The 27,049-nt window shown below is 35.0% G+C and overlaps 1 protein-coding gene across 4 annotated transcripts in view; it reads left to right on the plus strand.

Annotated features, from left to right (window-relative positions):
- Window positions 1–27,049, plus strand: part of LOC113117714 (SAM and SH3 domain-containing protein 1-like) — a 77,415-nt gene that overhangs the window by 35,957 nt on the left and 14,409 nt on the right. For 2 of the 4 annotated variants that reach the window (XM_026286606.1, XM_026286603.1), the window contains exons 2-5: window positions 24,281–24,409; window positions 25,083–25,130; window positions 25,241–25,290; window positions 26,777–26,814. In XM_026286606.1, coding sequence (XP_026142391.1) covers window positions 24,281–24,409; window positions 25,083–25,130; window positions 25,241–25,290; window positions 26,777–26,814 — 265 coding nt within the window. Of the gene's footprint in view, window positions 1–17,385; window positions 17,575–22,978; window positions 23,226–24,280; window positions 24,410–25,082; window positions 25,131–25,240; window positions 25,291–26,776; window positions 26,815–27,049 lie in introns of those variants that run through there. The other 2 variants (XM_026286604.1, XM_026286605.1) reach the window with 2 other exon arrangements.

A 27,049-nucleotide genomic window follows, 5' to 3' on the forward strand; every position in this document is an offset into this window, starting at 1 on the left:
TATATATATATATATATATATATATATTTTTTTTTTTTTTTTTTTTTTTTTTTTTTTTTTTTTTTTTTTTTTTTCAAATAATTAGCTAGAAATCTGAATAATAAATCAACTTAATGGCTCAGAAATGTGACAGTAACTACAACGCCCTCTTCAGGTTTGTCTCAATGGAACACATTGTCCAATCATTTACGTTTATTTACTCACATAGAGTATGTTTTGGCCCTAGTCATTTCCGGCTGGCATCAGCCACCTCCCCAAACACTCTGTTATCAGGTTATATATTTAGCTCAGCTGTTAATTGGCAATACAGTAAATAGAGCAGTTTATCCAGCCAACACACAGAGTGCTAAAGGCCATGCACCTGCCACACTCCTGACATGCACGCCATCCATGGAGCACCCCTCGGGGCCTTAAACAAACCCTGGAGCGAGTTATTGGTGGGGATGCTAACTTCAGACGTTTCACACACAGAGCTGACGGCACTGCTGATACAGCTTACCCTTCGTCCCTAGAGGTGAAACGACCTCGACGCCCTGCTACACGAAATCACAACCCTGCTGGAAGAGGAGAGAGGTCGTGACGGGGGGCTAGAGTGCTTATGGGAATGTAGTTGCAGGATATGTTTATTAAAATGATTTTTTGTTATTTTAGCAAACAGAACAAGCTACACTTACTGTTATTTGTGAAAATATAAGACACTTTATACTGATATTTTGAAGCAGAAAGACTGAAATAGTATTTTCATGTAAAATACACCCATAATCTTTGTTTACAAATTCAAATGATCTTTTTGTGTGTGTGTGTGTGTGGTTGCATTTGATTTAATTTGAATATTTTTTTTTCATAAATTACATGTAAATTTCACAAATAAACACAAAGAAATGGCAAGTAAACCATTAAATTTAACATGAAAATTTGGCAAAGAAACACAAAAATAGTATTTTCTTGTAAAACATACTACAATAATCTTCGGTTTGAGCTTTTTACATTATGGCTGTTTTAAATGTAAAATTTTAATTTGAAACTTTTTACTCAGAAAATGCTTTAAAATTTGACAAATGAAAAAAAAGGCAAGTAACACATTGGATTAAACATGATATATTTAAGTTAAAAGACTAAAGTATTTTTTTATTTTTGGGGTGAAAACCTACACTAATAATCTTTGTTTTATTTATAACTTAAGAGTATGGTTGCATTTACTTGAAACAATTTTCACTTTGTAGTTAGGAAATTCACTAGTTTCTAAGAAAAAGCAAGTAATTGAATTAAATATGAAATTGTGAAGTAAAATGAGTGAAATAGTATGTTCTTTCAAAATGTATGTACAGTTTTGTTCAAAATAATAGCAGTACAATGTGACTAACCAGAATAATCAAGGTTTTTAGTATATTTTTTATTGCTATGTGGCAAACAAGTTACCAGTAGGTTCAGTAGATTGTCAGAAAACAAACAAGACCCAGCATTCATGATATGCACGCTCCTTAAGGCTGTGCAATTGGGCAATTAGTTGAAAGGGGTGTGTTCAAAAAAATAGCAGTGTCTACCTTTGACTGTACAAACTCAAAACTATTTTGTACAAACATTTTTTTTTTCTGGGATTTAGCAATCCTGTGAATCACTAAACTAATATTTAGTTGTATGACCACAGTTTTTTAAAACTGCTTAACATCTGTGTGGCATGGAGTCAACCAACTTGTGGCACCTCTCAGCTGTTATTCCACTCCATGATTCTTTAAAAACATTCCACAATTCATTCACATTTCTTGGTTTTGCTTCAGAAACAGCATTTTTGATATCACCCCACAAGTTCTCAATTGGATTAAGGTCTGGAGATTGGGCTGGCCACTCCATAACATTAATTTTGTTGGTTTGGAACCAAGACTTTGCCCGTTTACTAGTGTGTTTTGGGTCATTGTCTTGTTGAAACAACCATTTCAAGGGCATGTCCTTTTCAGCATAGGGCAACATGACCTCTTCAAGTATTTTAACATATGCAAACTGATCCATGATCCCTGGTATGCGATAAATAGGCCCAACACCATAGTAGGAGAAACATGCCCATATCATGATGCTTGCACCTCCATGCTTCACTGTCTTCACTGTGTACTGTGGCTTGAATTCAGAGTTTGGGGGTCGTCTCACAAACTGCCTGTGGCCCTTGGACCCAAAAAGAACAATTTTACCCTCATCAGTCCACAAAATGTTCCTCCATTTCTCTTTAGGCCAGTTGATGTGTTCTTTGGCAAATTGTAACCTCTTCTGCACATGCCTTTTTTTTAACAGAGGGACTTTGCGGGGGATTCTTGAAAATAGATTAGCTTCACACAGACGTCTTCTAACTGTCACAGTACTTACAGGTAACTCCAGACTGTCTTTGATCATCCTGGAGGTGATCATTGGCTGAGCCTTTGCCATTCTGGTTATTCTTCTATCCATTTTGATGGTTGTCTTCCGTTTTCTTCCACGTCTCTCTGGTTTTGCTCTCCATTTTAAGGCATTGGAGATCATTTTAGCTGAACAGCCTATCATTTTTTGCACCTCTTTATAGGTTTTCCCCTCTCTAATCAACTTTTTAATCAAAGTACGCTGTTCTTCTGAACAATGTGTTGACCGACCCATTTTCCTCAGCTTTCAAATGCATGTTCAACAAGTGTTGGCTTCATCCTTAAATAGGGGCCACCTGATTCACACCTGTTTCTTCACAAAATTGATGACCTCAGTGATTGAATGCCACACTGCTATTTTTTTGAACACACCCCTTTCAACTAATTCAACTAATTGCCCAATTGCACAGCCTTAAGAGCGTGCATATCATGAATGCTGGGTCTCATTTGTTTTCTGAGAATCTACTGAACCTACTGGTAACTTGTTTGCCACGTAGCAATAAAAAAATATACGAAAAACCTTGATTATTCTGGTTAGTCACATTGTACTGCTATTATTTTGAACAATACTGTATATTTACAACTTCAAAAAATATATTTTTTCTATCGTTGCATTTGACTTATTTTGGTTGAAAATGGCTAGTTCATTTCACAAACAGTTGGACAGAAATGCCACTTAATACTTTGAGGTAAAATATTTAAGTAGAAAAACTAATATTTCTAGTCAAATATACTCCAATAATTTTCAAAAAAAAAATAACTTTTTAGAGTGGATGGGTTGGAGTTTATTGTAAAATGTGCATGTGACTAAACTCACTGAACTCATGCAGAAGGACTTTATTTTAAGCTTTATTTTATAAGGTCAGTGATTTATATGAACTCTGCTCTCCGGCACAGAGGCTTAAACACACTAACATGATTTACAGTCATTTATTTCCCATGTGGCTCTTTGTCATTTCTGCTGTGGGCGGCTCAGATGTTCAGATATAAAGCAGAATGGACGTTTCAAATGAAACTCTATCTTCACGTGTCCTTAAATGACTGTCTGGTGGCCAATTCTTTTCTGCTGTACCTTTTAAACTCTCTTAAGCCAAGGTAAATGTCTTGCTTTGTTAAAAATCTTTAGAAATGTCAATTTTATGAGACTGATTCATTTAATTTAATCGAACAGGATTGCATGGTCTATTGACACATAGCAACTAACACCATAAAACATCCCATTTTAATAAAATACAGGTTTTTTAAAGCAGCTTCACAGTAATTAACAGCAAACTCACCAGTGTCAATGTTGCAGATTTCCTTAAAATATAGTTTCATTATTCAGCTCCCAGCAGTTCAGTTTAATAAGAGTCAGTGTTGCAGATTCATGAATTATGAAGTCAGTTCATCCATTGTCAGTGCAGTCAATTTAAAAATATTATTGAATATTATGTCTTTAAACCCCAGCTAGGCAGTCAAATCCATTGATAATATTCAATCGTAATCGTGCTGCTGTTTTCCCTCCAAAATGATGTCACTTCCTGGAGGATGATGTCAGATTGGAACATTTCTGTTGCAACTTCTTTAAAATTCCAAATATTCAAATTCCAATCTAATGGAGGCATGAAAGTATACTGCAAAGTAGAAGATCTCTGTAACTTCAGTGAATCTAAAAGATCTTTGAGTTTTATTGGTATTACTTACAGTAGTATATTTTAGTGGTATATTTTATCTCATGCATTTGGGTTATTTCATGCATTTGGGTTTACATGAAAAAGATGCAAGATGACTTATCTTAAACAAACTCTGGTGTGTGTTTTAGAGAGTGCATTGAGTTTGTACGTGAAAGCCGTCATGTGAAGGCAGTCGACTTCCTGCCCCTGATAAACACAGCGAGAAAAAAACACGAGCTCAAATGCATTGAGATGGCAGTATGTCTGACCCTTTGACATTTAGCTGCTCGGTGCATCATGTGGGCGCATCCTTCCAGAAACATTGATTTGACATGAAGATCAGTCAAAGAAAGACCAGAGATTTCCAAAAAAACTCCTACATTTTAGTTTTTCATGACCATTCTCTCTGATATTTAACAGTCTTTTTTTGCTATTCTAAGTTAAACCAAGTGCAACTTTATATGTTTACAAATATGTAAATGACCTCTGTTATGATTGGCTACCCTCTGCATACTATACCAGCATTCAGCAGGGATGGCTGAGGGTGGGGGCGGTCTTATGTTAATGAGCTCCAGTTTATGACTAAATCACCTTTCAATGATTTTCAGTGACTTTCAATAGAGGGAAGGATAAACCTTTCAGCTTTCATTAGAAATATCTTAATTTGTGTTTCCAAGATAAACCAAAGTCTCCCAGTGAGACAAATAATGAGAGAAGTCATATTTTTTTACCTAATGTAACATCTCCTTAAATATTATTGTCAGGAAGCCTTATGCTTTTGTGGGATCTGACGAATATTGAATGTGGGAAGTGAAGATGTTTGTTTTGTGCACTATTACTGTTAGTGTAAATGTGCTGTTGTATTGGCATCATCACATTTTCAGTGTCTTTCTCCCACAGTAGCTGAGAGATGGCTGTAGGGAAATATAACCCACATAAAACCCTTACTAGCATCAGAGGAATTGTATATAACCAACCGCTTGATCTTAAGCGCCTCTATAACGGTCGCAGTGTTGACGCAGAAAGCCTAAAGAATATTCATGTTAACACTCGAGGTCAAATAGCTCCCATGTGCCCTATTAAAAGTGCTAGAGTTACCCAGAAGCCCGAGCTGAGCTTTATTATTCACAGGGCAGTTAATTCTGTATGGCATTAGCTCTATATGTTGGCAGCGAATAGATGTGTTTCAAGGAAATGAATTACACTAATCATGAATCTGCCGCCAGATTCAGAGCATATCAAGAGAGTCCGTATTTTTACAGGAGACATAATTACTGATTCTGCACATGCATAATTACACACAATCCTCATTATTTTCTATTACTTTGATGATCTGTGCAAAGCATAAAAACACTAACATTGTACAAAAATAATTATCGTGCAGTTGATTTACAATTTATCTCTTGGAATATACAATTCTGAAGCAATGTTGTAAACAGCTAATTAAGTGTTTATAGCATTGAATGATTTCTGAAGGATCACATGTCACTGAAGACTGGAGAATTCAGATTTGCATCACAGATATAAATGACGTTTTACAGTAAATTCAAGTAATTTGTCCCCATGAATCTTCTTCTGTACGCTCACTGTAACGTCCTGTCACTATGATGAATGGTCACTGAAAAGCCATCACATCTGATTTGTTTCTCCTCTTACCTTTAGTCTTTCCAAAAATCCAGATTTAGTTTTTCAGTGGATGAAGAGCATCCTAGTGGAAACAGAGATAATCACACAGCTGCGCTCTCGCTTTAAGGTGACGCTCCCACCGGACACACAGCATGCTCTATTTTCTCTTATGACGTCCAAAATGATTTCTGTTACCATCTTACATTAGATATGGTAACGTTAAGGTCTGTAAGTGCAATGGGTTGCAAATGCTCCTTATACACTGAGAAACTTTTAATACAGTACAGATGCATTTCATTTTGCTTGCATTGGGAAAACGTTGACTTTGTGTGCTGGCGTTTGCAGATGTCATTGTTCCAGACGTCCTGAAAGATGATTCTGGTGTTTTGTTCTGTCTCACTCATTGTGTGGCGTGAACGAGCGCATCTGTTTCAGTAGCTGTCTTGTTCTTCCTGTCAGTTTCTGTGTCTCTGGTATCTGAGTTTGGCCTTTTGCCGTGTTCAGCACAGATAACTTGATACACACACACAAAAAATGAAGCACATCTGCTTTGAAGCGTCTTCATCAGACTGTGAGTGATGCAGCTTTTTATGCCATGTTGCATTATACTAATGAAAAAATAAAAAAAGTTTACAATAATATGACACCGACTCATTCGTGAAACATGAGAATAATTTTGTTTGTGAAATATATTTCAAACAATTGCTGCCTTCTAAAGAAGAAGAATAATAATGTTTATAACTATATTTAATATATATTTACAGCTAAATATTTTAACACAAAATGTTCTTGTGCTTTAATATAAATATTATTTTCTTGCAGAATATATTGTGTATGTGTGTATGCATATATAATGAATATATATATGTGTGTGTGTGTGTGTGTGTGTGTATATAATAAAATACTGTGTCAGTCTTTCTGTAATGTCTTAATACTTTCTTAAATGAATGTCACTTGCCATTATGTGTTAGTTTCTAAGTGAGAATAATTTTTACATCATTATTTTTCAGTGTTGTTGTCCTCTAAACGAGGTGCTATGAAATATTATGGCTAAGGTCTGTTGAGAACATTTAGTTTTTATTTTTGTCACATTGATATTTAAAACTTTTTCCTGTACTTTATACTCTTTTCTGTACTTTTGACGTCTCATTTAGAAAGGGTTGTTCTTGAATTGGAAGATTTGTGTTTTATTTTATTTTTTTGCTTTTTTTTCCTTCTCAGTTTGTGGTTGAAGGCAGAAATCCTGGTGTTTTTGCTTGATGGTATTTTGTTTGTTTTGTATCGTCCTGTATTTTTGAGGGCACTTGATTTAGTCCAGCCACAACACCACTAACTTTTCATTAAAGTTCAACTATTTAACCAAGATCATACAAAGAGGAGATTTGTTCGGTTTGACTGATTCAGCATTTGTCTCGCACTGCGAGAGCTTTGCTGCGAATCTGGTTTTCTCTACTGAAATGCACATTGAGCATTTTTATTAGAAAATGAGAAAAGAAGGGAAGCTGGCTGACAAGGATGTTATTAAGCTGCTCTTCAGGAAACAGCCATCAGAAATATCCTGGAGTCGCCTCTAAAGCCAGCAGACAGTAAGTCTGAGGCCTCGCGTGTGGTTTCTCTGAGCTGATTCTGTGTTTGTGATGATTCGCTAAAGCCGAAAGCTTATATCCCTGCACAGAAGAGCAATATTCTCTCAGTATGAAGGGAGCATAAATCTGATCAAAGTGAACTCTATACTCACATTAGCGTTTCTCTAGCCAGCTCTCCGCCTCAGTGCCCTGAGCTTCAGACTTAAAATCTTAAATTATGTGCTAATATAAGAATATAAATATTATTTTCTTGTAGAAAATGTTCTGAATATGTATGCGTATATAATATAGTACAATATAAATACATATTAATAATAATTGTATTTTTATTTATATTTTACTATTGTATATCATATATGTATTTTATATTTTTATGAATAATTTAATATTTTTCTTCTAATTAATAATAATGATGATAAATATTTGTAATATTTAATTTTGAATAATAATAACTATACTATTGTATATCATATATGTATTGTTATGCGTATGAATAATTGTATTTAGTTTTCTTACTAATTATAATAATAATAATCAATATTTTGATCTTTAATATTCATGTTAATGTATTTTTATTTGTTTAAATCTTTTGAGTTATATTATCATGTATTAGTTTGAGCTATTGTTATTAGATCATATGTATTTTTATGTGTATTTTTCTTAATCTTATGAATATTAATAATAATAATAATAATAATAATAATGAATTATTACAATTTATTGTTACAATCGACTAACTAATTATTATTTAAATAATTATATTTATATAATATATAATATTGTGTAGTAGATTTTTTTTGTATTCTTTATTATTATTACCATTTTTATTTTTTTTTATTTTTGTTGTTGTCTTTCAATATTCCTGTACTTGAAACTGTTATTACATTATTGTAATCAATATTATCAATAATAATAATATATTATTATACAGCATTCCTGTAGCTGAAAATGTTATTACATTATTATAATCAATATTATCAATAATTATATCTTAATCATTACAATAATATTTCTTATTACTATTTCTTCTTCTTCTTCTTCTTCTTCTTAATAATAATAATAATAAGTAATTGTAATTTTAGCTAATGTAATGTAGCATTGATGTATTTTATCATATTGCTCCAGTGAATGTGTTTGGCTGCTTATTGGTGTTTGTGTCATTTTTCCTTTGTTCTGCTGCTTTTGATCTTGAACCCGTCTGTGACTGAGGAGAGTTTTATGATTTATCATCCGAAGGAGAAATTGCACTGGAACAGGAAAATAAAAAAAGAGTATTGAAAATGAAAGGAACTGTGAAGTGAGAGAAGGGGAAGATTAGAAAGAGCTGGAGTGAGAGGAAAGGAAGTAAACGGACAGAGAGGAAGATGAATGGAGCGCAGCAGGGTAATTGAGATCTCAATCTGCCCAGCGGTGCTGCTGTTGAAGATGGGACTGGGATACGACTGAGACACTCATTAAATAAGGAGAAAGAGAAAGAGAAAGAGACGTTTATCTGACTGCAGTGTGATTCACATTGGCTTTAATTGAGCTTTGTTTTAAATGTGTGAGTGAGTGCATATAACACAGCCTACAAATGAAAGCTGCTATTATGTTAAAATCACCCTAAAACTACACCCTGAAATCATATCTCTGTGATTATATTTTTGATCTGTCCTTCTCCGATGACTCTTGATATGATTCAGTGCTGGAATATGTTTTTGTGAAAATGATGTTAGATTGTGTTTAGTTTTCTTTGAATGTTTTAGTGTCGTGTGTTTGGAGGATCTTGTGTTGATTCAGTGCTTATTGACGAGGCAGAAAGCAGTGAAAACCTGACACTCGGGCAACCAACCTTAAATTGGCCACATGGGGAGGGAGGGGAAGAGCTGGACGCATCGACTGAAAAATCAATCTGTTTCATGATTCATGATGTGTATTGAATGCCAGCAGCACAGTGAAGACAAAAGACGCTTAATTGCTTTGTTTAGTTTTTTAATTAATGTCATGTAACACTAGTCACTAGTCAAGAGATTTTTGGTGCTTTTAAAGTCAGAATTGATTTGTATTATATTATAAGATAATTAAAGTAAACCCAAATTCATTATAACCAAATGCAAATTTTATATCACGCTGTTACAATTAAAAAAGTCCTATAAATCAAGTCTAGTAATTATTGTCTTCATATAAGTGATTTATTATATTATATTATATTATATTATATTATATTATATTATATTATATTATATTATGTGGGTGATTAAAATATAATATAATTTAAATTATTTACAAATGATAAAATGTTATAATATTAAAGTGATTGTAGAATTATATTATTTTAATATATTAATATCATATATTTATATATTTTTATGTATTTTATATTTCACACACACACACACACACACACACACACACACACACACATATATATATATATATATATATATATATATATATATATATATATATATATATATATATATATATATATTTAATATAATATTTAATATTATATATATAAAATGAATAAATATATATATTGATTTAACATACTTTATTATTTTACTGATATACTTGGGGAAAAGATCTATTTTATATATATATATATATATATATATATATATATATGTATATATATGTATATATGTATGTGTGTGTGTGTGTGTGTGTGTGTGTGTGTGTATATATAATCATAAAGTTTTTATACAAGTGTATTATATAAATATATAAAAATGTGCTTATATATAAAATATACTACACATTTATACAGCATTTAAGCGGTCTATTATACACAGATTTCTGACTGTAAGATACTATGATTAGCCAATCAGATTTCTCAGCATTATTTAAAATTTAGTCTTTATCTATGAAGTTAATATTCAGATGGATCTGGAAACCATATAGACAGTATTGGACAGTTCTGGAAAGATCAGCAGGTTGTCAGGAATTTGTGGGTCTGCTGGGATGTGAAGAGGTGGTGATGTGTCACCAGAAGGACGTTGTGTAACCAGAAAAGCCAAGCCCTGGAAGATTTCTAAGTGCAACATCAAGGTGTCAGAGGCAGTGTGCTGGAAAAGACGAGCCCAGAGGAGCATCAGCGGTCAGATGACAGAGAGAAGTCAGCGCCGATTCAGAGCTGAGGACAAGAGGACACACCCCAGACAGAGGAACTGCCTTGTTCCTACGTCACAGGGCCTGCTGCGTTCAATACTAGATGAGAACGACAAGGGTTCTCTTTTAGGAAGAAACAGAATGATATTTTGCAGTTGTAGGTGAAGCTGAAATGACATTCCTGGAACTCATCTGGAACTGAAATTTTCATGAAATTTTACATGTTTATTCAATCAGAGATCTTCAGATTAAAAGATAAAATCAAATCTATTGACTTCTATTTGATCTTTGTTGCATTATATGGCAGTGGTGACCATTCAAAAATGCCTGCAACTCAAGAAGTATTAAAAACATCTTAATGTCCTTTTAGATTTAAAAATAAACTTCCTTTTGGTTTCATTTTTTAGGCCATATATGGTTTGGTTCCAGATATATGAGGATTTCAGTGAGGCACATTTTCAGTGGTCAAAAACCAAATGTTGGACACTTTGCATTAGGGCTGCATAATAAATCACTTGCCATTATAATGCGTATCTTATCAGTAAAGCCGGTTCTGTGATTAGTAGTTAATCTCCATCATGTGCCTTTAGATAGAGCGGCATTTAATACACAGAGCCATAGATCACTGACCAGCTGTACATCTTCTTCTTAGGTCCATCAGTGCTACAGGGCACATTGGGCATTAAGCAATTTCCACTGATAGCAAATGCCTCCATGGGTTTCAACTTCTTACCATTTAATGCCAGTTCGCTTTTTATCCTATTTGAAGTTACTTCCCCAGATCTTCTTTGGCCTTTCTTGCCTTCGACATCCATTGGAGGGCATCCAAGTCAGTCCAAATTTTGCAAGGCGTTGTTCTGGTTGCTGCAGGATGTGCCCTGCCATTTTGATGGACACATAGAGACAGATCTTAAGTGGTGTATTAATGCTGGGTGACATCCAGATGTTGTGCATCCTTTGGAACACATTGGCTGCTTTGTCAATGCGTTGGGTTACATCTGGTTCTACATCGCCATCCTGTGCGATAACACTGCCCAAGTATGTGAACTGGTCTGTATCTGTGAGTGGCTGGTTGCCAGTAGTAATTGGCATCAGTAGGTCTTTATCTTCTCCACTCATTTGCATCACTTGGGTCTTTCTGATGTTGATCCGCAGTCCGATCTTAAGTGCAAATCTTTCTAACAGGGTGGTAAGTTGCTGTAGCTTCTCTCGTGACTCTGTTAGTAGTGCGCTATCATCAGCAAAGTCTAGATAAGTAAGCCTTGTTTGCTCTGTCCATGAAATACCACATTCATATCCACTTGCTGTCTTCCGCATGGCAAGCACGAACAACATGAGTGTCAAAGCTGTGCAATATCACGTTCATAATCGAAGATGATTCATCTGCGATTATGAACGCGATATTGTGTAGCTTGTCAGTGATCTATGGCTCTGTGTAGTAAATGTCGCTCTATCTGAAAGCACATGATGGAGATTTACTACTAATCACAGAGCCGGCTTTACTGACTAGATTCGCATGATAATGCACGATTTATTGTGCAGTCCTACTTTGCATACAGCTGATACTTTTTCTTTTAAAGAGGAATGTATGAAGAACAAATTTTGTTGAAGATAGAATGTATCTTTTTTTCCTCTATCAGAACAATTACATTGAACGTACTTATCTGAGTGACATAAATATTCTCTTTTTCAAAGTTTGCATGCCTGTAACTCAAGAATACATAAAGATATCGCAATATCACTTTAGATTGTGGTTCTTAATAAACTTTTCTTGTGATATGACCATTTTTGAGGCCCTAAATGCTTCACTCCCAGAGATACGAGGATCTCAATGCGTCTCCGGATGCGAATTATTGATTTTCAGCATTTTCTTGTTGAAGAGAAAAATGTGGTCATTTTAACATGTGGCCAATACTTTTATGATAATTTTGCCGTTGTGTAATGTATGATTCCAAAATCCTTTTAAAGTTAACAAGAAACTAAAATGGACTAATGTTCATGATATTCTAAAGGAAATTCATTTTTTATAAATCCACTTTGATCTGCTGAGGTTAGTCAGATGAGATTAATGCTAGATTTACTGGATTATACTCTCTCTCTCATTACAGCTGCTTCAGGTCAAGGTTAGGTCACCTGCAGGATTTGTTATGGTATAGATGTCTTCAGGTCATGCTTCGGCGGTGGAGTCTCTGTGGAAACATCTGCAGGCAGGGAGGAACTGATTAAATCTTAATTAGGACTTTCACAATAGATGCACTTGTTACTCTGAGGTTGGCTCACTGTCGCTGAGAAGTGAGGTCAGTGTGTTTTCACTGGGACACTTTATTGACTTTCCAGCAGGTGAGAGTCTGAGATGTTTTCTTTGAGATGATAACATGCTTAGAAACTTAGGAATTCCAGGTCACTCATCCATTGCTAATTTAAGAGCACAATGCTGGCTTCTTTGAATTAAATATATATTGGCATTTTTTCTAGAGGAAGATCCCTTTTTGTGTGACAAGGTGATGTAGAAAAACTCTAGCCATAATTTCAACACGAGCATATATTCTGTGAGATGGTTGAAGTGTTTTTGTTTGTCAGCGTGTGACAGGAGCACATGGGTGACTGACAGTTGGTTACAAAGAGGCACGTCTGTTTAACCCCGTTTGTCTCTAGAGACCTGTCAAAATTCACTTAGCTGTCTGTCCTTGTTAGATGGGCCACACAGATGCCGTCCTGCTGCCCTGGAGGTCATCACGGTCAAAACACATGCAGTGTCTTAAACGCAGAGCTCTGCTTATTTACAGTCTGCTCAGATTATACACCGCAGAAGACGTGTCCGCTGGGAGCATCATGCTTCGTTCATTTGTCACTATTATCGTCAATGTGAAATTAACTTAATGTAGGTTTCTGTTGCTATAGTGCACGACTTAACCATGCACGTCATTCCAAATGAAGTACAAATGTTTGTTTACATAATCTTTAATCAAAATGCACCACCTCTGTAAAGACATTGCTGTCATTAATGTAGTTAAAAGGAGTTGTTGACCCAAAAATGAAAATATGCTAGAAAAGGTACGTAGCCTCAGGCAACCAAGGTGAAGATGAGTTTGTTTCTTCATGGGAAGAGGTTTGGAGAAATGTAGCATTACATCACTTGTTCACCAATGGATCCTCTGCAGTGAATGGGTGCCGTCAGAATGAGAGGCCAAACAGCTGATATGACACCACAAGTAATCCACACCACTTCGATCCATCTGTTAATGTCTTGTAAATTGAAAATGCGTGTTTTTTGTAAAAAACAAAAAAACAAAAAAAAATCCATCATTTTGACATTTTTACTTTCAAGCCATTGCCTTTGGCTAAAATGTGAGTCCTCTATCCATGTTATTGCTTTTTCCAGAGATGAAGTTATATCGTCTGAATTGGGAGAGAAATCTGCACTGATCAAGCACGTTTACTTTTGATATGAGAGGACAACAGGGGATCTCCTTTTTTTTTACTGGAGGAAGCATTATTATGGATTATAGATTGTTATTTTGGCCGGAAGCAACAGTTTAAAATTAAAATACCTTGATGATGGATTTGTTTTTTAACACACAACTTCAGCCTTACACTTGCAAGATGTTAACTGATGGACTGGAGTGGTGTGGATTACTTTTGATGTTTTTATCAGCTGTTTGGACTCGTATTCTTACGGCACCCATTCACTCCAGAGGATCCATTGGTGAGCAAGTGATGTTTTCACCAAATCTGTTCCCATAACTCATACTTGTACGCACAACTTATATTTTCCCCTGCTGAATATGCTATATTTAAATAATATACATATGGAAGTGAAATGGGCTGCAGATGCTCTATCAGTTTTATCGCGGATATTTATGTGGTGATTTATGTTGCTTTAATCCATAACCAGCAACAAAACATAAAGATGCATTCAAAAAAATGCAGTGCATTCACAAAATGGGTTCATAAATTATAATTAGTTGATGTAATTAGCACAGAAATGTTGACTGATGTAATTGTGTGAGAAGCTGGAACGTCAAACATCTGGCAATCCTCTGAATCAGCCTTGATTTTTTTAAGAGGGCAAAATTAAAGCCACATAATGCAAAACTAAATAATAAGCTGAATGAAGAATTAGTTTTCTATGCACAGCTGCGGCCCGTTGGATGTGCTTTCAGCTATTCAGACGCAGAAGGTCACGCTGAGTTCACAATCACACAACATGACCAACATGGGGCTGTACGACCCCAAGAGAGCCAGATATCCAGTGTCTGGAAGCATCACGCCAGATTTTGAGCGATAGCTGTTATGGGCATGAGTCACATGTGTTCTCGCTTGACTGGATGACTGGAACAAACAACAAACAGAAAGTCAAGCCCTAATGTGAATCACTCGGTTCACCATGCAAGAGCTGTGTGACTCTGACTCTCACTCAAACGGATGGATTCATTAGAAGTCCGTTTATAATGTAAGACCAGGTTTCTTTTGCCAAAAAAGTGTTTCGCTTTCTGAAACATGGAAAATGAAACGGGCTGTTTGGCTTGTAAAGACAAAATGAAATGGCATTTGCAACCCATTTTACTTTCATAATGTGAAAAATAAGAAAAAGTCAACAATGAAAAAAGATATTCAATGTGGAAAAAATTCATAGAGCACTTTATTTTATGCACTGGAAATAAATAAGCTACAGTATTACTTTAATTATTGGAAAGATTTTTTAATAACCCGTATGGCTTAGATGCCATCAAAATGGTATATATGTGTGTGTATATATATATATATATATATATATATATATATATATATATATATATATATATATATATATATATAGATATATATATATAGATATATATATAGATATAGATATACACACAAAACATATTTTACTCTCAAAAAAAAAAAGCCTGTTTTAAATTTGACCTTAAATAGTTTACAATGTGATTCATCAAGTTTCTGAGTGGAAGTGGAAACGTAGCTGGGCCAGGGTTATATATATAAAAAAAAAAAAAACATAGAATTTTGTTACTAGAAACTAAATGAACTAACTGTTTAGTATTTAAAAAATTAAACCTTTTAAAATTTTTAGTTCAGCTAATTGTGGAAGCAGCATTTCTCATTTTCAATTAGTTTAACTTGATGTACTAAAATAACAAAAACTAAAATTGAAATAATAACTTTGTTAGAACTACAAAACATGAATAAAACTACAGTGTCCTGATAATAACACAGGTGGGCCTATTTGAATGTTCTCATTGTGATTTCCGAACAACCTCTTTTTGCAGCTTCATTTCTATAAGTGGTCTGATAGTGGACATTTTGTCTGCATAGTAAATCAGAAGTGTATTTATTTCAGAAGTGGCCTGTCCGTGATGCAGAGTGCAGATATGAACTGGTGCAGTATGAGTGAGTTCAGACAGCCAGCAAGATGTGAAGTCCAGAGAAGACAGACTCAGTTTCTCTGCCGGTGCACTGGTGTGTAAATATGCCCTTTCTGGCGCTGGCTCCGCTATCACTGTGCCCTCTGGCATGTGCCCACCATCCACAAATACACACAGACGTGATGCAGATCCCCGGCCGGCCATCTGCCACTGATCTAATGTCCAGAAGCACAAACAGACTCCCATCCGCTTCCTCTCACAGTCTCACTGATCAATAGTGCTGTGAAAGTGAATGTGATGTCTGTGAGTGTTTGAAAGACAACGGGAGGACACAACAAAACTACATTACTCATTAGAATCAGTGAAGATGACACTGCAGCCGCCTGAAAATGATACTGTTTCAGTTTTGCTTCGCTGATTTTTTCAAGATTTGCTTTTGGGGGGGGGGATTTATTGATATCAGTTACTGCTGTCATTATGAATATTCCCGGATTTTAGGATTTTTTTTCCCTACTATATACTTAATTGTTCACTGAGTTAGATCACTTATAAAGAACAGCACGCATTGAATGAATGAGGCACATGATTTGGACTGGTGCTGTGAATGTATACCATGCAATTAGTGGTTTTGGTTATGCTTGTGTGAGGAGATACTGCTAACTGCTGATGTCAGTCCAGCATTCAGACCTCTTCTAATGGACAGTGATGTGAAGCTGATGTCTGCTGCCATCTACTGGCGTTTAGAGCTCTTTGTGTGCAAGTCTTTGTGAGCTGAAGTTGTTCACCAAACAATTGATTGGTTCCCTAATGGGTCAGTCTCATTTAAACATAATTAAAAAAAAAATGTTAAAACATATTTGTTGTGCAGTAAAAAGTTATTATGCAATCAATATTTCAATCGTTATATATTTATTATTATTATCATTATTTTATTAAGAATATGACTATGCAAAATTCTTTATGCAAAATGGAATTTCTTTTTTTTTCTGATTTGGAAGTAAAATATGACTTACATAATGTCTTATATTATTATTTTATATTATATTAATAAAATATTGAGTATGACTTTATGCAAAATGTATTATTATATTTTATTTTATATTAATAAAATATTGAGAATGACTTGATAAAAAAAATTTCCTTTTGATTTGCAAGTAAAAATAATTATATTAATTATTAAAGAATTTAATTATAAGTAATATAATAATTAATTATTATGTTATATTTTAATATATTATATTATGTGATATAATTAGATTTCTTTTCATAAAACAAAATATAATGCTAACATTTAAGTCCTCAAAATAGTCTTGATTTTTTTTCAATGAAAATATAATCACTCTTTAAATTTTGTATGAACCTGAAATTTATTTGTGAGATTCACCTTAATCAGTGTCATTCATATCTCCATATCAAACTTGCACAGTTTTTCTGTGCCCTGCTGAATTAGATTTCCTCCCGTCAGCAGCGTATGGGCCGTATCTTTTTACCCATGCTGATAATAAGATAGGTCTGTTGAGCTTTTGTCAGTGTAATCTTATCTGCTTCTGCCCCAGCAGCCTCACAGTCGCACATTTTTAAAGCACATAGGAAGGAGTTTGTTCAACTGTGGTGTCAGTATCTGCTCTGACAGAGAGAGAGCGAGAGAGAGTGTGAGAGAGAGAGAGAGAGAGAGCTCCACCCTGCAGTGTATTTCATGTCCTCTGCTCTCACCGCTGGCCGGCCGCTGTGTGATGGATGGTTGGGGGTCAGTCCTCCGTCAGATCAGCATGTATTGTTCTCTGAGCGTCCAGGGAAAGTTTCAGCAGTCAAACTGAGCTTCAGACATGCCTGTCGAGGACTGAGGAGCACATGTTCGACTCAAACAGTGGTGAGTGTGACTTTTCAGTGGGGGGTTGTCTTGTTCTCCAATGGAACTTTTAAATAGACATGTTCTAATGGTCATGATGCTTTAGATGAGTTATTAGACTTGAATATGTGAAAATGAATGTGTTGTCAATAGTTTTAAGATCTCTTCACTGATGCTGCTCAGACTTTCAGGTTAGCATGTTTTAAACTTTAAAATTCTGCAATTATTTTTCTGCCTAAGCTTTTTTTTCTGTCTCGCTTTGGGTCCTTTATGTTTTTAATAAATTAAAAATGGAAGTTTGAAAACCTCCTACTGACTTACATTAGAATGTTCAGTATTTGCATACAGAATTCCTACTGGTCTTGTTTCTTACATGTATTTAAATACTAAATTCCCATTGGTCTCTCTTACTTTTTTTTAAAACCTGTATTTGGGTAAGAATGTTTCATTGTTTTTTTTCCTTCTGGCATCTGTTTATTTCCAGCGCTGACCCATTTCTAACATTTAAAACATACAACAACTTGCATCATCTTGACAAGAGTGAATAAACGATTTCGGAGAACGTCCCATGTGACGACTAGCCCCGTTCTGCTCTGTTTAATCTGAGAGTCCAAGTTTATCTGGCTTTAATTATGGTTTAGGAGGTGTTGTCATTCATTCGGTTGTTCTCGCTCAGATCCTGAACACCACAAACTGTGGGAACGTCCAATTTATAAGACAAGATTGCAAAATGAGTCTTTTTTTATTACTCTAAATTAAAAGTTTGGCAATTGACCTTCCAAAGTCAACATATTATTTGCTCTTCTCTCTTTTTCTGAACATGATGAATTAAAGTTTGCAATGATAATGAGAATTGTGAGGGAATAATATGTAGGTTTTTACATGCTGAAATGTAGGATGTGTGGGAACTAAAGACAGGAAGTGGCTGCGAAACACACAGGAACAGATTGGAGCATATGTACTTGATTAAAGAAGCTCTCTGGTTTAAGCGTTTCAGCACGTTCATGAACCCCGCAGACAAAGTTTGAGTAACCCAAAAATTCCTCACATGCTCGGAAAGGTCTCCTGCTGCATAGCGGAGTCATGATTTAGAAACTTTCAAGACGTTTGCGCTCCACATTTGTGCGTGGGCTAATCAGTGACAGTGATGCAGCTGAAATGTATCCTGGAGAAGTCCTGCTTGTGTCATTTCCTGTTTCCTGGTGCCAGAACGTGTCCCGACTGCAAATGTGTGCATTTTGAGAAGCTGGATTTTGAACATCTTGTTAAAGAAAATCATACTTGTAAAAGTTCCTGCCTAGAAGCTTGGCTGTTCTGAGTAGTACCCAGGTGTTGCTTTGTGGTTTCTAATCTGTCCATGTTTAAGTCTATGTGAGCTTCTGGTCTATAGATATGACTTGTGTGTACGTCTGCACCTCATTTGATCATACACCAGTCCAAAAATAAGTATGAATAAGAAACGTCAATGTCCTGGTGACTGCATATAGCACCGTGCTAAAAAACATCATTGTGATGACAAAAATCTGGTTTAGAAAATGTGTTCATTCAATATAATTCCTTATGCTTCAGACAAAAGCATTGCTTTTCATGCGCTGGATTTTGGGACTTTACATACAGTAGCATGTTGCTTCAGACTATAATGGAAAGATAACATCCAAAATACACTTTTAAATGTTTATGCTGTCGCATTTAACCTGTTAAACTAATTGAAATATGTATTTTAGTTAATTACATTTTTACAGTTTGATTCTGAAGGGTTTTACAGAGAGGTTAAGTCATATACTATTCACCTGATTTTATACATTTTGTTTCATAAAAGCATGGTGAAAGTTATTTTTTTCTTACCATTGACAGTATTTTTCGACTTAATGATTGATTAAAAAAAAAAAAACAATATAAAAAATCCCTACTCTAATATATCAACAAGTATTTTTGAACCTGGCTTTATTCAGTCCTCAGATTTCTATTATGAAAATAAATGCAAATAAGTGCTTATATTATTAGATAATACCTTATTTGTATATTTAAATATAACATTTCAGAAAGCTTGTAATTCCAAAAATGTTTGGAATTCTTTTTTTAATCAACCAACTGGGAAAGAACTGTATGATGATGCAATATTTTTTTACTCTATTCGCCTGGACATTGCTTTAAAATAGCCGTCCTCAGGTAGCTGAGTTTGGCAGCGGGCCTGTATGATATGTAATTAATGCGACAGCCATTCCTCTCTGAGATATCGTCTCCCAGGAGCTGTTGAAAACTAATTGAGGTGAATGTGGCGTGACCCTGGGCTTCTCTTCCAGTCCTGCTGTCAGATAACCCGGGGAATTAGAGCCATTACAGCTGCTGTGATATTCCCCCTCATCCCATTCATCATGCCCAGGGTCCCCGGTTAATGAGGAGGTGCAGTCGTCTCCCGTTTGACCGGCTCCACCGAGAGGAGGAGATAAATGAGCTGCGTCATCTCCACACACGCTGAGACCCTCGAGCCGCTCACACGCTCTCATTCTGTCCAGAGAGGTGTGACATTGTACCTCATTTAAAACCCTGTTAACTAAAATGTCATGCTCATGTCCCGCTGGTGGCTTGAGGAGTTTGGTGTAAGGTTGAATGAATAATCTGTACTGGTTGGTGCTTTTATGTTCAGATTTGCATTAATGTTCTGAAGAAGGAATTCATTTCTTGGTGGTTAACATAAATTCTTGGATTATGTATAAGTGTCAAATTTAATAATATTTAATAAATAAATGTGTGTTTGTGTGTGTGTGTGTGTGTGCGTGTGTGTGTGTGTGTATATATACTCACACACATACACACATATTATATTATTATATATAATATTTAGAATTTAAAATGTAAACTTAAATATAATTAATACATTAATAATAAAATTACATAATATGTGTTATATAAATATTAGATTATAATTATAAATTATACTTATATATTATATTATTATATAATTAATTATAAATTCTAATATTTAAATTTTTACAAGACCGGGACATGTTCATAAGCTTTGTGAGAGTTCTCTCTTTGACTCTTGGTAGTTGATTTCCATGCATAATTCATATGTGGCTATGGACACATACAGTACGTGTGGCTTCAATGCATAAATGCTTCATAACTCATTTTAATGGCTTGAAAATTACTATTTGCATGCAGTGAAATGGCTGCGCATAAGAGACAGCCAGCAGATCATGTGATTGGATCATAATGAAGTGTTTATCACAGGCAGGCTGTGTTGGGCAGCTCAGATCAGCCTTTTCTCTTCAGCATCGCTGGTTATCTTAACCAATGAAAAGTGGGCAGATTTCACACAGCTTTGACTGGAGGGCATGTCACTTAACAAGTGAATGGTTCTCTCTTCGTGGACAGTCAAGCCAGTCACAGAGAGCGTGACCACGAGACCCCTGTGGAGGAATGTGCATGTTTTCAGCCGGATGAAGGAAGCATCTCACGAGTATAAGAATCTATTCTGTGCCTCTGATCTCCTCTGCCTCTGTCCATATTAAATGACAGCGTTTTCTTGAAGACGACACTGCATTTTGAGCCATTTTTAGCAAATTGCAGTTTAGCTGTCTAAACCACGACATCCTTGATTATTTGAAAAGAGATCTCCCATGTATTTCCATAAATTTCTGGAGGACTGTGGAAAAAGAAATACAAACAGTGGGTCTGAGTTTCACAGCGGATGCTCTATTTTTAGATTGTGTCTGTGAGAATACAGAAACAAACCACAGCACGAGTATAACGGAGCAGAATGAGTGTCTTAAACCGAGTGCTTCGATATGTGTGTCGTCAAGGTGCACCTGATCTTATTGTATTGATGTTATTAGAGGAGGTGGTTGATGTATTGCAAGATCTTACCATCCAAATTTTCATTTTAACAAGAAATGTATATTGTTTAAAGAAATAGTTCACCCAAAAATTAAGATTTGCTGAAAATTTTCTCACTCGCAGGCCAACTAAGATCTAGATGAGTTTTTTTTTTTCATCATAATTTGAAAATTTGAAATATGTATCACTTGCTCACCAGTGGATCATTTGCAGTGAATGGGTGCCGTCAGAATGAGAGTCCAAACAGCTGATAAAAACATCACAATAATCCACAAGTAATCCACAGGACTCCAGTCCATCAGTTAACAACATGTGAAGAAAAAGCTGAATGTTTGTCATAAAGAAATCCATCATTAATGTGTTTTTAAAGCATCATTCACAAGCTGAAAAATAAATTTAAAACACCATAATGATGATTCTGTTTTCACAGTTTGGTGTGGATTACTTGTGGATTATTGTGATGTTTTAATCAGCTGTTCGGACTCTCATTCTGACGGCACCCATTCACTGCAGAGCATCCATTTTCAATGCTTAAAAAATATGAACTAAAATAAAACTGTACGAATTTTATTTTGTTTTAGTTGCTAAGGCAGCATTTCTAATGTTCTTTTTAGTTAAACATGAGGTAGCAAAAACTGAAATAAAAATGAATAAAGATATATAGAAATATATATTAGGTATATAGATTACCAAAAAAGGTAAAATAAAATAAAAAAGACAAAATTACTAATTAGGGGAAATTAAATTGCAAACGAAACAAATTCCAAATATTAATAAAAACTATAATAATAATATGCGAGTGTTGTTTGTCAACTTTTGTTGCTAGGTTGTTGTGTTTGGTTGCCAGGGAATTTCTAAGCGGTTGCTAAGGTGATCAGCTAATGCTGTGTAGTTACTTCTAAGGTTTTCTGAGTCTTTAGTGCATTGCTTTGTGGTTGTTAGGGTGAGTCATGTAAAGTGGTTAAAATCAAAAGTCTGTTCACATAGAGTAGCAACTGCATAAAAACCTCTTGTCCTTTTGTCAAATAACTTAGTATTCATTCAAGCATGAATGATAATCACATTGATACTGGAAGCAGTGCTAATAAATGACTGTATGCTTAACATATAGACTATTTATCAGTTAAAGCTCATCTCATGCTCGTCTTATTTAGCTTGTTGTGTTTGTTTTTATAATGACTCTTCTTGTTGATGTCCTCCGAGGCGGTCTGGCTGTTGAATGGCTCATTGATGTGTGTAAATCTGAGCCAAGTCAGTCTTTGGACGTGTCACTTCCTCCAGCACAGCGCAGCTCGGTCTGTGAATATTAATCAGACTCAATAAACTGCTCAGTGTCTGTAATCATCAGCCATCAACACACAGGTGCGCTCCCGGGATCCTTCAGGGCTTCTGCACTCCAACTGGACCGTATTAAAAGCCAGTTATATAGTTCTCGTCTCTCAGCTCTGTTCTGTTTTTAATCCGTTTCATTGACTGCTGTTTATATGAGTGCTGGATCTCATGCCGTTTGATTCTAACTGGCTGTTATATAAATTTGTGCATGTCATTGTATGCATAGGACAGCAGGAGTGTTCCGGATTGCTATACTTTCTCTTTAATATTTTACCCATGAGTGGTGCATTATGTTTTTCTCATTTGAAGACGGGATGAACATCATTTTGGCTTTATCGTTGTCTGTGAGGATGTGTCTTTAAAACCCAGTTTTATATTTGGAGCAGTAGATTATAATTTTGACTATGGATAGTGAAGCAAACACTGATCAAGAAATTTGTGGGGATTTGAGCCCACCTGACAGTTTTTCACATGTATGGACAGACCTCATGAATATCTTGGTAAGCTTGGGAATTTTTATTTTTGGTATCTTCCAGAAAGAGATTTTTATTTTATTTTATTTTATTATATTTTATTATATTTTATTATATTTTATTATATTTTATTATATTTTATTATATTTTATTTTATTATTTACTTACTAACTTGCTTATTTATTCTTGTGAATATCAGTATTATTGTGTGGATGTTTAGTGTCTATTTATACTGTATATCTATTTAAGTTCTTTTTAGGTTTTTAAGCATTAGTATTTTTAGATTAGTTTTTTATTTTGTCTTTGTATAATATTTAGTGAAAGCATATGGATTTACTTTGTGTTTTATTCCACATTTTATTTGTTATTTAATTTTAAGCCTGGGGATGTGACACTTGATATGTTGATGACAGTTCACTTGAATAATATAAAAAATAAGACCAAGCAGCTTTGTAAATGTCAAGTGTGTTTTGTTTGTCCCATGAGTCATTTTATAAGCAATTCTAACCAACCGAGGGATTTTGTACTGGAAGTATATACAGTATAATTATTTAACATTGTTGTCACATCATTTAACGTAGTGAAAATGCTCCATATTTATTTGTCTGCTTTAAAGCAGGTTCTTATCATTTTGCTGGAATCCCTGCATCCCAAACCTTTCCCATCACCAGCAAAGTGTATAGTGGATCATGTTTATATGGTGACATAGTTGACTAAAACTTCAGTGTATTAAATATATTCAAGGGGAAATTTTTAGGAGATGAGCTTGCAGATCTTGAAATGATGCTTTGCCCTCTGGGTCTCCAGTGAGTAAACAAGAGAGGTCACGTCTCAGTGTGTCTTACAATAGCAGGAAGACATGCTGAGCGAAAGCTGATTTCTCCTGACCAGCCAGAACATCAATACACACATCATAACCACATCCATGGAGGTTTATTGAGTCTATCTGAAGCAGCTTTCAAAGGCCCAAGCCTGCTCTTTCCAGTGTTGTTTGGTCTGAGCACTGGATATACGTCACAGTTTTCTCTTCACTGCTGTTTTCAGGCTGCAGATAATGGTTTTATTGTTTGTGTGTGTTGTAGGATGGCTCTCTGGCTAACATCGAGGATCTGGCCCAAGAGTATTCAGAGTATTACAGCACGTCCTACAGCGAAGTGTGTGACCGAATGGAGGAGTTACGCAAACGCAGAGTCACTCAAGAAGCAGAGACGGTAAAACAAACCTCACATGAGCCTCTATTTACGGCGTATTGTATGTTTCTTTTTCAGTGGAGTCCACTTACGCTACTGTTAAAAAGTTTGAGATTGGCTAACGTTTTTGAAAGTCAGTCTGCATTTGTTTGATGAACAATACAGAAAAAGAGTGATGTTGTGAAATAGTATTATGATTTAAAATGATTTTCTATTTGAACATATTTAAAGTATAATTTATTCCTGTGATGCGCAGTTGTATTTTCAGCATCATTCCTCCAGTCTTCAGAGTCACATGATCTTTAGAAATCATTCTCATAGCTGATTTGCTGCTCAAAATAATGCTTCTTATTTTTAATTAATACAAAATTTTTTTGCAAACCATGATGCAATTTATTCTTTCTGGATTGTTTTAATGAATACAAAGTTAAAAATGGCAGATTTTTTTTTTTTTTTTTTTGGTACAATGAATTTACTGTAAATGTTACCGAATTCAGTGCTTCATTGCTGAATAAAAGAGTTCACAATTTTTCCAAAAACAAAACTTTTCAAGTAGCCTAATATTTCAAAAGAGCAAGAAGTTCCACAATGAAAATGATGGTTAGATGTGTCATTTGGTTCAGCTAGATAAGAGTTATCACAGAATAAGGAGTGAAGAGTTTGTCATTTAATCCGCTGTATGACTGTTTCTCAGGGAAAGGCTGAATCAACAACATCCCTTCAGCTGCGGCTGGAAATCCAGGTGGGTAATGAATGACCCGTCCAGGAAGCTGTGCTTTTATTGGAAAGACACCAATAGTGTCATCTTTATTTGTTGTTAAGAGTCTGAAATGTCTTCATTTGTCCTCCCAGGAGTCGCTGGGTCTGTCTAGCGCCGTGTCCACACCTGAGGTGGAGAGAAGGTATGTGTGCGTTTCTGCATTTTTAGTATTTCTCATCCAGTCTTTGCAAATTCTTGTTCCAAGAACAGGACTAAGGGACTTTCTAGTCACCGATGTTTAAGATTCCATTAAAACTGATCTGATAACCAGAAATGGGGTATTTTGAATTCCTAGACGTACTTAAATGAGACACAGAAGGTCTGAGAGTTACTCGACAACAATGAAACGCATCCGGGATATTGGGGATAATGCATGCATTTCCCTTTTGACCTCTTAATTCTTCATTTCTCCGTTTCCTTCCTTCCATTGTGCACCGGATGAGATATAATCTGAATCGCCACCATCAGCATGTTAATACACGTAATGCACGAGTCAATTTAGTTTCAGAATTCCCAATTTCAACTGATTCATGAAACAAAACAATATAAAACAGATTCTTGTGGATGAGCTACGGTCAAAGCTATTGTGAAATAAACAATAAACCAAAAAAAGACCAAATACAATTATTCTACCATAATTAAAAATGATCAAATTATTGTAATGCCTTTGAAAGTTTATTGCTTTTTTAAATTTAATAAATAGCTTAAAAAATAATTCATAGTAATTAGAGTAGACAAAATTGTACGTTATATACACTACTGCTCAAAAGTTTGGAATCAGTATTTATTTTTAAAGAAATTAAAACATGTATTCATCATGGATGCAATAGATTGATCAAAAGTGACAGTAAAGACATTTATAATGTTCTTTTGAACATTATTTTGAATTTTTTTATAGCAAATCAGCATATTACAATGATTTTTTAAGGATAATGTAACATTTCATCATGTGAAATTCAGCTTTGCATCAAAAAAATAAATTTTAAAATATAGTACAATATAAAAAAATATATTTTGTACATGAATTGTAATATTTGTTACTGTATTTTTGATCAAATGAATGCAGCCTTGTTGAGCAAAAGAACAAAAACTTTATAAAATCTTGTTAATCCCAAACTTTTGAACAGTAGAATATTCACATACCACATGCTTATTGATAGTATCATTACTAATAATTGTTGTACTGAACATGCGGGGGTAAAATACATTTTCTCATATATCTGCCCTACGTTGCTCTACCTGAGAGCTCGGGTGCATGCTAACATCAGAGGCATGCGTCAGCTGAGAGAAAGACACATAAAGAGAGAGGGAGAGGAATTCACTGGCCATGTGAGCGCTCTGTCGCTCTAAAACCCCTCCGGTGCGTTGAAAAGCCTCCATTGTTGCAGTGAGGTGTGGTGTAACAGCCGACAGCAGCATGGGTCTCTATGTGCTCTGATAGACAGAGTCGAATCCACTGCCCTGCAGCTAGCACACAGACACATTACTACAAATCAATGGATAGGTGCTGAAAATGAAGAGAATAATATGGGAGAGCAAGTGAGATGAGACACGGTGTGAGCATGTTTTGATGGAGACGCTTTTGCTGGAGTTTGCATTTGCATTTGTGTTTTAATTTCTTCTTGCAGGCAATCAATGAACAAGTCCAGCTCTGAAGACGGATCTGGTTAGTACTGTATTGTTTGTTTGATTGTTTAAAAATGAGTCAAATCGGGGTTCACACTGTCAGTGGGAGTATAAATAGTGATTTCAAGGCCTGGAAAAGTCAAGAGTGAATGTACAATTTTCTAATGAACCTTTTTTATAATATTTTAGTTTTCTTTTGATTTAGAAAATCTTATGAATTCATGGTGATTCATTGGTCAATACCTACTCATTATTGACTGTTTTCTCCACATCTC

Source organism: Carassius auratus, chromosome 17 (genome assembly GCF_003368295.1).
Source record: "Carassius auratus strain Wakin chromosome 17, ASM336829v1, whole genome shotgun sequence".
NCBI classification, from domain to species: Eukaryota; Metazoa; Chordata; class Actinopteri; order Cypriniformes; family Cyprinidae; genus Carassius; species Carassius auratus.